The sequence below is a fragment of the Erinaceus europaeus genome, chromosome 3, assembly GCF_950295315.1.
Source record: "Erinaceus europaeus chromosome 3, mEriEur2.1, whole genome shotgun sequence".
Taxonomy (NCBI): domain Eukaryota; kingdom Metazoa; phylum Chordata; class Mammalia; order Eulipotyphla; family Erinaceidae; genus Erinaceus; species Erinaceus europaeus.
Genome location: NC_080164.1, coordinates 156834757 through 156852518, shown reverse-complemented (window position 1 = coordinate 156852518; position 17762 = coordinate 156834757). Strand labels below are relative to the sequence as shown.

The window sequence follows — 17762 nt, the reverse complement described above, 5'->3', positions numbered from 1 at the left end:
GTGCACATGGAGTGAAGCTCAATGACCGGCGTAAGGATCCCAGTTTGAGCCCCCAGCTCCCCACCTGCAGGGGGGTCAATTCACAGGCGGTAAAGCAGGTCCGCAGGTCTTTCTCTCCCCGTCTCTGTCTTCCCCTCTTTTCACTATTTCTCTTTGTCCTATCCAACAACAATGACAGCAGTGACAACAATAATACTAACAACAAATTAATAGCAACAGCAATGATAAACAACAAAGGCGACAAAAGGGAAAAAATAGCTTCCAGGAGCAGTGGATTCTTAGTGCAGGCACCGAGCCCCTGTGATAACTCTGAAGGCAAATAAATAAATAAATAGAGAGAAAATTGTGTATGGTGGCCAAGTAGGTCCCTCAGCAGAACACAGGACATGCAGATGTTCGCACCCAGGTTTCATCCCTGCCATTCCCTTCATCTCTCATAAAATGAATAAATAAGTCTTAAAAATAAACAAGTATATCGGAAAAACCACTGTTGCTTCCAGTGGAAGGAATGAGGACACAGAACTCTGGTGGTGGGAATAGTGCAGAATTATACCTTTGTTATCTTATAATTTTGTAAATCAATATTAAGTCACTAATAAAATTAAAATAAATAGGGGCCGGGTGGTGGTGTAACCTGGTTGAGTGCATAGATCACAATGCACAAGCACCCAGGTTCAAGGAAAGCTTTGAAGTGGTGAAGCCAGGCTGCAGGTGTGTCTGTCTCCCTCTCTATAACTCCACTCCCTCTCAGGCTGCCTCTATCCAATAAATAAATAAAGATAATGAAAAGATTTCAATTAAAATAAACAAGTATACAGCAACTACAAACTCAAGCCAGTTGGTCCTATATACCCATTCTGTTTGAGTTGTAATGTCTTTTAATAAATGTCTCAATTGGACTGGAGTTGGTGTAGTGCACCAAAGTAAAAGACTCTGGGGTGGGTGGGAAGGAGAGTACAGGTCCACAAATGATGACAGAGGACCTAGTGGGAGTTGTACTGTTATGTGGAAAAATGAGAAATGTTATGCATGTACAAACTATTGTATTTACTGTCGAATGTAAAAGATTAATCCCCCAATAAATTTTTTTAAAAAGTAAAAATATGTGTGGGTCAGATATGGACTGTTACAGCAAAAAAAAAGTGGGGGGGGGGTCAGGGTGCGTGGTGGTATGCCTGGTTGAGTGCACAGATTACCGTACACAAGGAGCCAGGTTTGAATCCCCCACTTCCCACCTGCAGGGATGTGCCTCACTATTGATGAAGCAGGTCTGCAATTGTCTTTCTCTCTCCCACCTCTCTCAATTTCTCTCTACCCTATCAAATAAAATAGACAGAGGGACAGACAGACAAACACAGGTAAAGTAGCCGCCAGGAGTAGTAGATTCATAGTGTCTGCATCAATCCCCAGCAACAACCCTTTTGACAATAAAATAGATAGATAGACAGACAGACAGACAGACAGTCAGACAGAAGGCAAGGAGGATAGCATAATGGTTATGCAAAGAGACTCATGCCTGAGGCTCCAAAGTCCCAGGTTCAACCTCCCACTCCACCATAAGCCAGAGCTAAACAGTGCTCTGGTTAAAATAATAATAATAATATAAATAAATAGAAGAAGTAGTAAAGGGGATTTACAGAAGGTACAGCTGATGCTTGAGAAATGGTCTAGTAAGTAGTTAAGGCCATTAGGAATGGAATGACAGCTATTAGTGATATTAAACACTTAGTAAATATTTTACCTTTGTGCAAGGACTGACTTCAGATCTACTTAAATTCACCAACAATCCCATATTATCTAAATTTATTTATTCATTTATGCCAGAGCAATGCTCAGCTCTGCCTGACACCACACATACTGTTAATAAAACTACTGTTATGAGTGTTCAGAGAGGTTGTTAGGTGAGTAGAATGCATTTCTTGCATTCATGAGTCCCTGAGTTCAATCCCAAGCATCACCTATGACAGAATAGTATTTTGGCTTTCTCTCTCATTAAACAGGTGGTTTTTTTTTTTTTTTTTATTGAGTGGGAATGCAGTGTGATCTAGCTATTTCTTTTTTTTTTTTTTTAATGTTTTACATTCAACAGTAAATACAATAGTTTGTACATGCATAACATTCCCCAGATTCCCATTTAACAATACAACCCCCACTATGTCATTCATCATCTTTCATGGACCAAACAGGTGATTTTTAAAAAATGCTGATAATGTGAACTTAACAAATCTCAATCAAATAGTACATATTTAAGTATTTTAGAATGGAGATAGGATTATATATGCAGCAAAAACATGATGGTTGAATACCTGTGACAATTTATTAAAAAGAAGGAAAAAAAAAAGCAAACACCAGTAGTAATAAAGACATGGCATTGGCATTTGGGGGAATGAAAGAAAATCGATTTATTTAACTTTGGAGAACAAAAGCTTATTCTTCTAGGAAGAAATCAAAATGCATTTCTCTCTATTTTTTTTTTTTAAAGACCATTTTAACTACACTGCCAAAAATAAATCAGGTAGACAGCAAGTTAGATCAAGCTACAAAAAAAGAATTCAAGCCATGGAAGCAGGGTTAACAGAGTCAGGAGATAAAGAGAATGCCAAACGGAGTAGGGCACCAAAGTAAAAACCCTGGGGGGGGGGGGGTTGAAGGTGAGAGTGGATGTTCAGTTTCACGGAGTACGCGGGGGAACATGGGGGGAGTAGGGGGGTTCAGGGGAGGATGGGATGGGACACAGTCTTTTGGTGGTGGGAATGGTGTTTATGTACACTCCTATTAATTTGTATTCATATAAACCACTATTTAATTAATATGAGGGGAAAACTTGATTGAATGTCTCAAACTTTTTAAAGCACAGACTGAGTCTTTTTAATACATAGGCTGAGTCTTTGATATGTTGACTCTCTTAAAAGCTTAGACCAGGGAGAACAGAAGCAACTGGTGGCACAGCTATATACAAATAATGTCAAAGGACATAAATTATGGTGATGCTGTGTATGATACAGCAAATCCTAACAAAGGGATTATTTCAAAGTTAACCCAATTGCCAAATAATGTTATTATAGCAATAACTATCTATTGTCTTCTTAAACCCTAAGACAACAGGAACCTCACATTTCCACTACAGAGCCTATATTTCCCCCAGTCCTGGGACCTCTAGGGTAGGGAACACTTTCCTGCATGCTTCTCTCAATTCATACCAAATGATATTGCATCCACCGATCCCAACCTAATCAAAGCAACGAGTACCACCTCAGCATGCTTCACTTCAGACTGTGTCCAGAGACGTCAGGCATAGAATGTCAACCCTTCACCCTCATTACTCGGGTGAGACCTTTCCTTTCATAGGATTCTCTAATTCCATTCCAGGTGGTTCACTTCCTAACAAAGTCCCAAAACCTAGATATAGACCAGGTCCCATGAGATAGAGCATATGTTCACACATATCCATAAACTGGGGCAAAATATATACCTGAAAGCAAAAGTGCACAATAATCTGTAGTGGGTCAGTATAAAGTTCCTAATGAAATAGTGTCTACTTACACTAAGATACCCTCCTCACCTACTTCCTATTACAGTTCTCTCACTCACTCCAAAGCTAACCTTATCAAAGCAAAGACTGCAAAAGCCAGGCAAGAGACTGGCATACTTTAATGATGACTCTTAAGTCACAATCAGGCTACCCCATCAGCTGGGGCACTATTCATGGAGTCCTGAGATTCCCAAACAGACATGATGGGCCTAGACCTCAAATAAATCCCTCTCTCCATTGTTACTGGTCATCTCTATCAGGAACAACACAATAGACCCCTTTGTGGGGCCACCAGAGGACCTTTCCCTCAAGTTGGATCAACAACGGTAGAGAATGGACGACTACTCTATGCTACACCTGAGGAAGATGGGTCCTGATATCGGGGCAGCTTGGAACATTCCTACTGACCACAGAATGTGAGCTCAGATCTACAGGGATGCAGAGGTCACATAGGCTCCTAAGCTGAATATGGGCCCCAGATCAATTCAAAGTGATGGGGTTTACACAACAATATTCATACACCTCTCCCATATTTGGGAGCTACTCTCTTCCCTAATCCAGCTTTCTGGTCCTTTTTCCAGCCATGATATCATGTCCCCAGACAATAACTTGGATTCACCTGCTTATCAGATTTCAGGCTATGGGGAAAAAAGAAAAAGAAAAAAAGAACAAAAACCTACTATAGCCACAGGCCCTTTGGAATATAACTAAATATGCCTACTAGCCATCTACAAAATGGAGGATCCCCCCCCCCCCCCCCCGCAACTCTTCATCTGCACTATTCCAGTCTTTAGGTTCATGACTGGTCAACAATTTGTTTGGCTTTGTATGTTAACTCTCTTTTCAACCACCTGGTTCCAGATGCTACCATGATGCCAACCAGACTTCCCTGGACAGACAACCCCACCAGTGTGTCCTGGAGCTCCGATTCTCCAGAACCCCACCCCACTAGGGAAAGAGTAGGAGTATGGATCAACCTGTCAATGCCCATGTTCAGTGGGGAAGCAATTACAGAAGCCAGACCTTCCACCTTCTGCATCCCACAATGACCTTGGATCCATACTCCCAGAGGGATAAAGAATAGGAAAGCCATCAGGGGAGGGGATGGGATACACAGTTCTGGTGGTGGGAATTGTGTGGAATTGTACCCCTCTTATCCTATGGTTTAGTCAGTGTTTCCTTTTTATAAAAAGAAGAAGAAGAAGGAGGAGGAGGAGGAGGAGGAGGAGGAGGAGGAGGAGGAGGAGGGGAAGGAGAAGAAGAAGAAGAAGAAGAAGAAGAAGAAGAAGAAGAAGGAGGAGGAGGAGGAGGAGGAGGAGGAGGAGGAGGAGGAGGAGGAGGAAAGAGATGCCAAACAACTTGCTTTTTTAAGAGAGAAGCAAATAGAAAGCAAGATTAAGAAATTTCTTCCAATCCCCATGGGTCCACACTCTGCATGCAAGTAATCCTCTCTGTGCATAAGCATTCAACCTGTGTAGGTACCCAAGCTTACGGCCATCTTATAGGAAGCTCTGGACACATGACAAACCTAGTCCCCTGACAGTCCGCTGGCTGTAGGAAAGCATTCTGTTTCTCTGTTGAATGTCATCCCGATCCTAGAAAAGTCCCCAGGGAAACTCCCAGCACCTCCTTTTCACCAAGCCCCACCCCACCCACACTGTCCCCAGCCAGGACTCACCTACTACTTTGTGTCACAACGCTCTCGCTTCACGGGTGTTACAGGCACTTCCCCATTGACGCTTTCTGTTCCAGTGACAGACATCAAACTTCTGTGCTCCTTCTGATTTGACTTGTTCTCCACCTTTGTAACTCTAAACCTGAGGGGGCAAAGAGGAAATGTGGTAAGCTTTGCTTTTCCAGCAAACAAAATAAAATCATATAGCTGCATGATGGTACACCCAGCTGAGTGTACATGTTGCAATGTGCAAGGACCCAGGTTCAAGGCCCAGTTACCACCTGCAGGGTAGAAGCTTCATAAGTGGTGAAACAGTACTGCAGGTGTCTCTCTTTCTCCTTCCCTATCTCCCCTTCCCTCTTAATATCCTATCTCTATTGAAGAAATAAGTAAATGAATTTAAAAAAAAAAAGGAGGTGAAAGACAATGACTGAATGGTTTGCTCATATGTGGAACACAAAAAAAACCTAAAGGAAACACTTTTAAAAAATAGTAGCCATTACCTCTTAGACTCTGGGAGAACTGTGGTAGTTATGGGCGGGGAGTATAGGATCTCTGGTGTGTTGTGTGCTGACTGTACACACACATACATGGGTGTGAAACTATACCTCTGAAATTGTGTAACTTTGTAAACCAATTTAAGTTACTAATAATAAAAGTATTCAAAACAAAATCAACCACTTAGGAGATGCCAAATAAAATGTAGTCAAAAGTAAGGACAGTAATGAAAGACAACATATTCAATAGGCTACTCATCCCCCAGCACCCAGAAAATGTCCCCTACTGGACTTTCCAACTAATTTTATCTTCACACATCACAGGTTATGCTGGATATTTTACAGAGCATGGGAAATGTATTTTACAGAACATGGACACTTGAAGTTAAGACAGCCTCAGAGTTGTGGTTTATAACAAAAACATGTGTTTTAACATTTGATGTTTTTTTGTTATAATTTTTTAATATTTATTTATTTTCCCTTTTTAAAAAAGTTTTTTTAGTATTTATTTATTTTTCCCTTTTTGTTGTCCTTGTTTTTCATTGTTGTTGTAGTTATTACTGGTATTATTGTCGCTGTTGGATATGACAGAGAGAAATGGAGAGAGGAGGGGAAGACAGAGAGGGGGAGAGAAAGATAGACACCTACAGACCTGCTTCACCGCCTGTGAAGTGACTCCCCTACAGGTGGGGAGCCGGGGGCTTGAACCGGAACCCTTATGCCGAACCTCGTGCTTTGCACCACCTGTGCTTAACCCGCTGCGCTACCACCCGGCTCCCAACATTTGATGTTTTTAACCACATAGAGCCACAAAGAAAGCACAACTACTTTGCAAATCACAATGATGTATCCAAATTGCTCCCTAGAGAATGGCTTTCTTAGTCAAGATTCACCTTTCAGAGAGTTCTATTTTTAGACAGACATAGACTGAGAAGCCCAACTATAATTTATCAGTATCAGTCAGCAGTTGGGTTTTTGTGTCTGGTTTTCATGTTTTGTTTTAGCTTTTCAAAGCAAAAATGGATTAATTTTCACCAAGGATTAAGGGAAACATTGAGGAAGGGATTTTCATGAAGAAGAGAGAGAGAGAGACTCCAGGGATACTGCGTGTGTGACCCTGCTCAAGGACCCGGGTTCAAAGGTCATAGGGAACACTGGTGTCATTGTGCAGGCATAGAGTCCTAGCAATAGCCCTAGTGACCAAACAGAAAAAGAATTACAAAAAAAGCAACATTAATTTAACTCAATTTTACTTTCTCTGGAGCATCATCATCAAGTCCCTTTAGTCTTTCAAAATATCAAATTTCTCTATTGTCAAGAAGATAGGCTAGTGAGTATGCAAAAGATTTTCCTGTCAGAGGTTCCAAGATCCCAGATTCAACCTTCAACACCACTATATGCCAAAGCTGGTTAAAAAAAAAAAAAAAGAGGAGGCGGGGTGGTAGTGCAGTGAGTTAAGTGCACAAGGCGTGAAGTGCAAGGACGGGCATAAGGATCCCAGTTCCAGCCCCCAGCTCCCCACCTGCAGGGGGGTCGCTTCACAGGCGGTGAAGCAGGTCTGTAGCTGTCTATCTCTCCCCGCTCTCGATTTCTCCCTGTCCCATCCAACAACAACAACAACAGCAAGAACAATAAGGGCAACAACAAAAAATGGGGAAGAAATGGCCACCAGGATGAGTGGATTCGTAGTGTGGGCACTGAGCCTCAGCGATAACCCTGGAGGTGAGGGAGGGAGGGAGGGAGAGAGAAAGAAACTTGCTTTAAAGCTCTCTAAATTTGCCTTTATCCAAAGTGAGAGCACCAATGTGAGGGTGGAGAAAAAAAAAGAGCTATATTTATTGGATAGAGAGAGAGAAATTGGCATAAGGATCCCGGTTCAAACCCTGGCTCCCCATCTGCAGGGGAGTCACTTCACAGGCGGTGAAGCAGGTCTGCAGGTGTCTATCTTTCTCTCCTCCTCTCTGTCTTCCCCTCCTCTCTCCATTTCTCTCTGTCCTATCCAACAACGACAACAACAATAATAACTACAACAATAAAACAACAAGGGCAACAAAAGGGAATAAATAAATAAAATAAATATTAAAAAAAAAAAGAGAGAGAGAGAAATTGAGAAGGGAGGGGGCAAATAGAAAGGGAAACAGACAGAGACACCTATTTCACCACTCACAAAGCTTTCCCCCTGCAGGCAAGCACTAGGGGCTTGAACCCGGGTCCTTGCACACTGGAAAATGTGTGCTCAAGCAGGTGCGCCACCACCTGGCCCCGAAACCATAAACCTAATGCATGCTGAAAAACAGCCTGAATAATTTACATCCAAGAAAGTAGGAGCTGGGGCATTAAAAAAAAAAAAAAAAAAAAAAGCCATGATGAATCTCAGTTGTCACAGTTGAACTTTTCAGCAGATTTTTTTTTTTTTCAAAGCAAACAAAATACACTTTGTCCAAACAGGCAACGGGTTCTCATGACATTCTATATTCATAAACTCCCATGACTCTGCCTCTTAATAAAACAGTATGGTCACGGGTCCTGCTGTTTTGCTGCTAAGTGGCAAACAGTCCTGAAGTCTTCTCTTCATTGCTTGTGTAACACATGATGAAACTCAACCAAATTAAAATATGACTACTAATAGTAGTCAACAGTTCTTGAGTGCCTAAGTACCCCAAAAACTGGCACAGAAACATTACATGAGGCGCTGTATTTAGTCCACACAGCAAACCAACAAGGAGAATATTAAAGTCTCTGTTTTATAAAGTGGAAACTAAGGCCCCTAAGAATTTGACCCTAGGGTTTGCTGGGGTATTTGTTGAGCTGTCCACTGATTCTTCAATTATCTACTTGAAATTTTCCATAAGTGAAATTCAAACTCCCATTCTGCATATAAGTGAGATCTGGGCTTTATCTGTTAGACCAAGTGTGACTGCATGTGTCAACTAAACCAGCCCTGCCGAGGGATGCTCAAGTAGCTGGTAAAATCATTTCTGTGCATGACCATGAAACCATTTCTAAAAGAGATCAGCATTTTCACTGGTTGATTAAATAAAGAAGATCCCGTGGTTTCACCAAGATAGCCGCACAGTGCATCATGGGAGGAGGTGGAGTGGTGAAGTGCTGGATTTGCATGCATGAGCTCTTGAGTTCTAATTGCAGCAGGATACTAGGAGAGTGATGTCCTGGTTCTCTCTCACATGGGTGCATAAATAAATAAGTAAACTCCCAAAATAGGTGAACATCCTCTAATCCTGAATATAACAAACTTTTTTTTTTTTTTTTGAGACAAACCAGAGCACTGCTCTATCATTTTTCTGTGGTGCTAGGGATCAAACCCAAAGCCTCACAGCTACTTGCAAGGCAAGCACACACTTTATTTCTGAGTCACTTCCTTGGCCTGAATATATTCTTTTTGCTTGAGTGGGGATATTTGCATGTCTGCTTCTCCAGCTCATAGACAGAGAAATATTAGGAATTCTCAACCTCTGTAATCATGTGATCCAAATTTCATAGTAACTTTTTCTGTCAGCCTGCCCGTCCATTCATCCATCTCTAGAGAACAGTAACAGCAAGAAATTCAGTTTTTACCTTAATATATTCAGCATCTGGCCTAGCAGTAACTAATACCTCCTAGGGTTCATCTGCTATTGAAAGCTTAAGGATTCAGGCCAGAGAACTTAAAACAGTCCAGAGCCAGGTTTAAGAAAATATCCTCTTTACTCAGTGGTTAGGTACAAGTCCACCATCACAATCAAAACCCATGCAAACCCAAAGCAGCCACAGGATCTTACCTGCCGACAGAGAGGACAGTGACCTCTCCTTGGCGCCTTGGGCGGCCCTCTTTGGACTTGGTAGTGGGCTTTATGAAGTGCCAGCGCTTGTGCCTACACCGATTGCACACGTCCTTCTCGATGACACCGCCCACTGTGTGCAGGTGGTGGCCACAGACATGCTTCCCTGGGGTGGCTCCTGGCGACAAAGGCCCAGGACTCTGAGGTGGGCTCCCTGGAGTGCTGGGTGTCACAGGACTAAGGAGGGAAGAAAAAGGAAAAGAACTGTTATTTAAAAAGAAATGCCAGCTAATGTAACCTCTCCCCCTGCAATAGAAAAAAGCAGGTGTAAACTAAGGGAAGAAAAACAAAACAAAACAAACAAAAAAAAAGCAACTCCTTTTCCAGTATACAAACAGGCTTTGTGAAAAATTCATTGGATGACAACCAGGCTATGACAGCTTGTTGAAACAGCAACACAATTTATCGCCTGTAGGATGGAATTAACTGGCTGGAAATAAACATGGCTTTGAAGATGCTCTTTTTCAGGCAAGCATGCTAGCTTCTCATACACACCCTGTATCTCTGAGCACAGATACCCTGAGTCTATGTGCCCCAGAGAAATACAACTTAAATTCCATCAAATGATTGATAGCATAAGACAGCTCACATGGATAGTGCAATGCTTTGCCATGTGAATGACCCAGATTCAAGCCCAAATACCATATTGCATTGAAGGAAGTTTTGTTGCTATAGTCTCTTTCATTCTCTCTCTTTCACCTGTCTCTTTATGTCTCTCTAAAAAAAAAAAAGATGGCATGAGACAGAAAGCATTTAGGTTACATGTCAAGAGTGATGCTCCTCTTGAAGAAATCGTGTTAAGTGAAATAAGTCAGAAACAGAAAGATGAATATGGGATGATCTCACTCTCAGGCAGAAGTTGAAAAACAACATCAGAAGAGAAAACACAAGTAGAACCTGAAATGGAGTTGGTGTACTGCACCAAAGTAAAAGACTCTGGGGTGGGTAGAGGGGGAAGAATACAAGTCCAAAAAGGATGACAGAGGACCTAGTGGGAATTGTATTGTTATGTGGAAAACTGAGAAATGTCAAATGTAAAACATTAATCCCCCAATAAAAAAATTACAAAAAATGTAAAAAAGATGTTAATGGTATTGATATTAGTAATAATAAAAACAGTTGATGGTTCTATAAGTATTTTGTCTATATTAACTTTATAAAATTCCACAAGGTGGGCATTACTCTTTTTTTTTCCACTAGTTTTAGTAACTAATTTGCTCATTTAAATTGAGGGAAGCCAGGAGACAACCCACTCAGAAGGACTTTGGTTCAAACTGACCAGCCACCACAAAATACCATGCAAAGGAGAAGCTTCACGAGCAGTGGGGGAGTGGAGGAATGTTGTGAGTTATTGCTTTCTTCCTGTCTCTTCTCTCTTTGAAAAACAAAGGGGGGAGTGGTGAGTAATGAAGGTCAAGTGTGTTGAAAGCAATGGAATCACTTATTTGTGTGAACCCTCAGCAAAACTTGGGGGAGAAAGCGGGGAGGGGGGGAGAGAAAGAGAGACAGCATTAAGGATAAGAGTAGTTAAATGACTTGGCTGGGGTCACACTGTCAGTAAGTAAAAATTCTGAGGCCCCAGTCTGGAAAGTCTGACTCCAGAAGCCATGTGCTTGTTCTTAGCTGCCACCCTGTAGCACTTCAAAAGCAGAGGCAACTACTTGCATGACCTGAAAGCAATACAGCCAGGTCCTGTAAACTATAAAAAGTGGAAGGATATAGGCTAGAGATGTTGGCTACTTTTAAAAAGAAGTGTCCATGCCAAACATCTGGTTCTCCAGAAAAGAAGCATTTTGAACAGGATGGAGACAGTTTGACCAGGTACCAGCCGTCTGGCATAAGAGATAGATGGGGTGGCAGAAGTAGCAGCATGGCACCTGAGACTGTGCCAAAAGCCCCAGAGGCACACGGAAGTCATATGACAGGATGAAACAGCCTTTATGCTGCTGAAAAGCTGGCCAGCTGGTATAATAAAGAGCAGTGCAGTCCATCATCTCAGTAGTCTCAACTATAACTGAGGGTCAAAGCATGCTAGAGGCTCTTCAGATGGCTAAAATACAAACTCCCAGTAACAGCTCTCTGGTGAAAATGAACATCAAGATAACATCATAAAACAGAAAGGTGAATTCAGAAGTCTATCAGCATTCTTTCAGTGAATGTCTATCAAGTGTCTGTTGTGCACAAAACCCAGGGACTCTATGACTCAAATACCAGGGCACTGCTTACTAGACAGAGAGGATGGAGACAAAGCTGCCATGAGCTCATGGGGTGCTGACAACAGGTGTCTGTGGTCAGGGATAGAACAGGGGCAAACCACAGCTTATCCAAAGCCATGAACTAGATCCTAAACAGACCTTCTGGTACTGAGTTTTCCTTCTAACATGCAAACTTGTCGGGCTAGCATGGGGGTGCCTCTTCCCGGGTGTGTACTCTGGGTTGGAGAGAACTCGACTGGAGCCATCCTGGGCTGCTACTTATTCAGCTATGCGGGGGATAGATGACTCAGGAACCAAGCTCGTGGCGGGCTAGGCAATGCAATGTCTTTAGTGATCAGAGACATCACTTTTATAGGATAGACCTGGAAGTGGCAAGTCAGAAATGGAAATGGCTGGGAAAGGGGTGGAGAAAGGCAAAAGGGCGCTGGGAAGGTAGAAACTTCCTTAGCAACTGTTTCGAAGGTTTTAACTAGTGGTATTAATTAATACCCTGGAGGCAGGGAGGATCTAGAAAGAAGATAGATCAAAGGAATGGAATGGGTGGGGATCTTTCAGGCAAAACAATGATTATGTAGATAGGCCATAGTATCAGGAATGCAGGGTGGAGCAGGAGGAGCTAGCTTAACAATTTCCCAACATCTCCCCCTTTCTTTTTATCCAACAGCTATAATATCAGGAATGTGGGGTGCTTTGTGTGGCAGGGAGTCTGATAGGGTGAGGCACACCTTAGGGGTTACTCCTGTTCCTCCTTGCTCAATCTCTTGGTAGAGAGAGAGAGAGAGAGAGACTAACAGGATAGATGCACTCCTCCGATCAAGCCCTGCCAAGCTCAACCACATCCTTACAATTTTCTGACACTAACTCACCACAGCTGGCATAACAATCGTGTGTTAAACATCAACTAAGATGTCCTAGGTGTGCACCACTCACAGAGGAAGTAGAAAAATGTCTAAACTCCCTGTCACTCGGTCCCAACTTGCCTTCCAGGGTGCATATCTCTGTGCTTCACTCCTGGCCCCTCTCTGGCCACAAGTGCCCATTTCATCTCTCTGCCTGGCTGGATAGCCCTCCTCCTGGGAACCTACCCTGACCTCCAGGTGGCCCTGAAGAGTCCCCAGAGAACCCAGTGAAAGTTTGTAGGTATCTCTCTCTGCCTCTCTTCCTCTCTATCTCCCTCCCCTATCAATTTCTCTCTCTCCTGTCAAATAAATAAATGAAAGAGAAAAAAGATAGCTACCAGGAGCAGTGGATTTGCAGTACAGGCAACAGGCATAGAGCCCCAGTGATATAATAATAATAATAATAAATATAAACTAGTGGTACAAAAAAGGACTTAGCAGGTTGTCCACAAACTAGGTTTTTTAAGTACTTGTCATAATTCATGGAGGTTTTCAATTATTTCAATGTCCAGAGTAATTTTTTTTTTCTCTAGTCACCAAGGCTTCCTTGCTTCAGGCTGACTTTTTCAGATAGACAGAAACAGAGACCTGGGCTAGAATCTGGGTATTGAGCATGAAACAGCTGCACTATCCAGGTGAGCTGTTTTGCTGGCTCACCCAGGATGATTTTTATTCCCCATTATAATTCAGTGAAGTTAGTACAGCGGTTATTACCATCTTACAGATGACAAATGTTATTCCTAGAGTGATCAGTTAAGGGGTCCAAGAATAGGTGTTCACCTTGGTGGTGGATGTAGCATCCTGACACATATTTGGGGGAAACATGAAACTGTAACCCTATGACAACTATAATCTTGTAAACCATCATTTTCCTCAATTAAAAATTTTAATTTACTTTAATAAGTGGAGACAGTTAACCGATGAGGAAAGGCAGAACCAGCCCAGGTCCAAAGTCCAAGGTTTCTTCCAGGTTTCTTCACTATTCTCCAGATACAGTAGTTCTCAGTCTGCGGGCACTGTGTCTCCTGGAGACACTGACAAAGGTGGAGACATTCCCAATTGTCTCAGGGAGGGGAAAAGAGCCATACAGTGAGTGAGGTCAAGAGCGCTGGTCAACATCGACAAAGCACAAGACCGTTTCCCACAGCAAAGAATTCTCTAGACCAAAAGTCAACAGTGTCAAGGTTGGGAAATCTGATCTCAGATAACTAAAAACAGAAGTCCCATGAAATGGGGAGGGACACTCACCTTTCCGGATCACACAAGGTGTTATCTGCTACCATTGCCTTTAAAACATCAGCATTGGCTAAAGGGAAGGAAAAAGAGGGAATATATAATAAGTAAGACAGGTAATTGTGGGTTTATCACATCAGAAAAATTACTCAGAAAAACATCTGAGCTCCATCAATTCACAAATGATGCCCTGAGAAGGGACAGTCCTTCCCCCAGGTAACCCCGCCATGTGATAGCATCTGCCAATAACTTTTACCACATAGGCATTTAGTATGAGAGACAGAGAGTCTACACAAAACAAAGCAGATCCACGGCAGAGCTTCAGTTATCATCACAGCATTACAACGGAGGAAAATCATGTGATTTCCCCTCTCTCAAGTCAAAAGAAAATCTACATGCTTCTGCTGCATGTAAATCACACTGGTAAATATGCAGCAGAAAAATGGATGTCTTAAGAGACTTGCATTCAAGCAACAGGCATGTGGACAAATAATTAGCTCAAAACACAGATAACGCTATCCAACAAGGACTAAGGAAAATGAAACTTTTTCAGTTTTTAAAAAATATTTATTCCTTTTTGTTGCCCTTGTTTTATTGTTGTAGTTATTGTTGTTGTTATTGATGTCATTGTTGTTGGATAGGACAGAGAGAAATGGAGAGGGGAGGGGAAGACAGAGGCGCCCTTCAGACCTGCTTCACCACTTGTGAAGCGACACCCCTGCGGGAAGGGAGCCAGGGGCTTGAACCGGGATCCTTACGCCTGTCCTTTTGCTTTGCACCACCTGCGCTTAAGCCGCTGCACTCCCAGGTGGGGAGCCGTGGCTCAAACCAAGATCCTTACGCGGGTCCTCGTGCTTTGCGCCACCTGTTAGCCCATAGCGCTAGCCCGACTCCCGAAAGTCAAACTTCTAGTGGTGATTTCTTTGTTGTTGTTTGTTTGCTTGCTTAATTTAAAATTGGGGCAGGGGGTAAGCCATCAACAAAGGTAAACTAAATCCAAGTTTCTTCGGTCCTCACAGCCCCACACCTAAAGAGATACACAGGTTCATTTAGACTCTTTTGTCTTTTTCTCTTTTTCCTTCTATCTTTCTTTCTTTCTTTTTTAACTATTTCATTGATTTAGGGTAGAGGCAGAGAAAAATTGCAAGGATGGGAGAAGAGATAGAGAGAAACCTGCAGCACTGGTTCACCATTCCTGAAGCCTGAAACCTGGGTCCTTGCACATTGCAACATGTGCCACCCAAAATCCCCTTGTGCCTTTTAGACTCGTCAGGCCCTCAAGAATGACAGCTTAAAACGAATGTTCAAGATTTTCCTGGATATGTAATTGCTGCAGTCTAATGTTATTACTGACTCATAAATCTCCAGTTGATTATTTTTAAAGCACTCTTCTCATGACTGACCACACACACACCCCAAAAAAAATTATCTAGAGATAATATAAAATATCACTACTAGTCACATGGGCCAATAATGCCAACACTTACCATCTCACATGACATCCTCTGAAGGGGAACACTAACTCTGGCTTCAATACTGATGCTTTTAAGTATTCAGAGTGAAGCTTAGCAAACAAAGTTATGGTTAAGTGTAAATTATAATTAATCCTACTGGTTTCTCAACTTTTTAAATTTATTTCGGGGAGTTGGGTGGTAGCTCACCGGGTTAAGTGCACGTGTCGCAAAGCGCAAGGACTGGCTTAAGGATCCCGGTTCCAGCCCCCAGCTCTCCACCTGCAGGGGAGTCGCTTCACAGGCGGTGAAGCAGGTATGCTGGTGTCTTTCTCTCCCCCTCTCTGTCTTCCCCTCCTCTCAATTTCTCTCTGTCCTATCCAACAACAACGACATCAATAATAACTACAACAATAAAACAACAAGGGCAACAAAAGGGAATACATAAATAAATAAATATTTGGAAAAAATAAATTTATTTCAAGTCAATTTGCTCAATTTATCACAAGTCACTTCCATGCATAAGGCTTAGAGCTTCCAAGCTCAACTTGAGGCATTGTCATAAGTCAGAGAAGAGCAGCATCCTGCCCCCACATGCTGATTAAAATACATTTCTTTTTAAAATAATGGTAATAAACTAACTTAATTTAAATGATCATTATTCTGCCTACAAGTATTTTGGATATTTTCTCCCTAATTAACTTTCCCATGAAATTACAGTACTGCAGATACATATCTATTTATGTACTCTAAGTATAACTTTATTTTATATATAAAATTAGATTATTTCTGCTCCACACTACAAATACACTCCATCAGAACCCTTGTAAATAAAGGTTGTTTTTTTTTTTTTTTAAAGAAGTACTAGCAGGTCAAACTGTTCTTTTCTGAAACAATTTTTTTTTACCTTCATAACTATGATGATGACCAAATACATTTCCAAACCTAAGTTTTGACCTAAACTTCTTGCAAATGTTTAAATGATCAGAAAATATCTTCTCTAATACTACAAAAAACAAACAAATTCTCTGTAAGACAAATTAAAGTATGAACTAGTGACACCAGCCATTTCCCTTTTGACTAATAATGAGGACTCAGAAAAACAGCTTTCTGTTCAGATAAATAGCTTAGGAAAAACAATAAGTTTTCCAACAGACACACACTACTTTCATTTAGGAAATTTCAAAACTATAATTATAAGAGAGGGAAAAAGCAGCATGCACAAAAAATGTCTGAAAAAAATCAAAGCAGCAATAACAAAATTCACGTAGAAGATGAGCAATTTAAAATAAAATGTTGAAATAGTTGCCAGGTAGTGGTTATCTCTGGAAAGTTGGAGGGTGGGGACACAGAACTTTGTGGTGGGTGTGGTGGGAACTATATACACTGTAATCTTACAATCTTGTAACAAACTATTAATAACAAATTAAAAAAAAATTTTTTAAGAGGGGGCCAGGCAGTAGTGCAGTGGGTTAAGTGCACATGGTGCAAAGCTCAAGGACTGGCATAAGGATTCTGGTTCAATCCCCCGGCTCCCCACCTGTGTGTGTGTGGGGGGGTGTCACTTCACAAATGGTGAAACAGGTCTGCAGGTGTCTATCCCCCCCCCCCCGTCTCCCCACCTCTCTCTATTTCTCTCTGTCCTATCCAACAACATCAGTGGCAACAATAACTACAACAACGAGGGCAACAAAATGGGAAAAAATGGCCTCTAGGAGCAGTGGATTTGTAGTACAGGCACCAAGCCCCAGCAATAACCCTGGAGGTAAAAAAAAAAAAAAAAAGACAAAAAAAATAAATAAATAAGTCTTTTAAAAAAACTTTAAAAAAGAAACTGAATAGTTGGCAGAGAAAACCACCTACATAATGATGAACTTTTAGAGGTCTCAAATTGTAAAACAATTCTAGAAAGATTAATAAAAGATTTGTATAATCAGAAAGTTTCAGAGAGTCACTTGGGAATGACAGTAGTTTATAAAGGAGTCCTTTTTTTTGCCACAGAAGAAATTGGGCCTCAGATAAGAATTTCACACAGGGGGCTGGGCGGTAGCGCAGTGGATTAAGCACACGTCATGAAGGGCAAGGACTGGCGGAAGGACCTCGGTTGCTTCACAAGCAGTGAAGCAGGTCTGCAGGTGTCTATCTTTCTCTCCCCCTATCTTCCCCATCTCTCTTGATTTCTCTCTGTCCTATCCAACATCAATAACAAGGATAACAAGGGCGACAACAAAAAAAGAAAAAAAGAGAGAGAGAGAAAAGATGGCCTCCAAGAGCAGTGAATTCGTAGTGCAAGCACTGAGCCCCAGCAATAATCCTGGAGGCAAAATAAATTAAAAATAAAACAAACAACTATACGTTGTAATCTTATAATCTTGTAATAAACTATTAATAACAAACAAAAATAAACCTGTAAAAAAAAA

At 41.7% G+C, this 17762-nt stretch overlaps 1 protein-coding gene across 2 annotated transcripts in view; it reads right to left on the bottom strand.

Moving 5' to 3' along the window:
- The window catches only part of RELL1 (RELT like 1), a 70925-nt gene that overhangs the window by 11468 nt on the left and 41695 nt on the right, over nt 1–17762 (bottom strand). For both annotated transcript variants that reach the window (XM_060188225.1, XM_060188226.1), the window contains 3 exons: nt 13907–13964; nt 9484–9720; nt 5211–5349 (listed from right to left, as the gene is read on the bottom strand). In XM_060188225.1, coding sequence (XP_060044208.1) covers nt 5214–5349; nt 9484–9720; nt 13907–13964 — 431 coding nt within the window. In that variant the 3' untranslated portion in view covers nt 5211–5213. The remainder of the gene's footprint in view (nt 1–5210; nt 5350–9483; nt 9721–13906; nt 13965–17762) is intronic.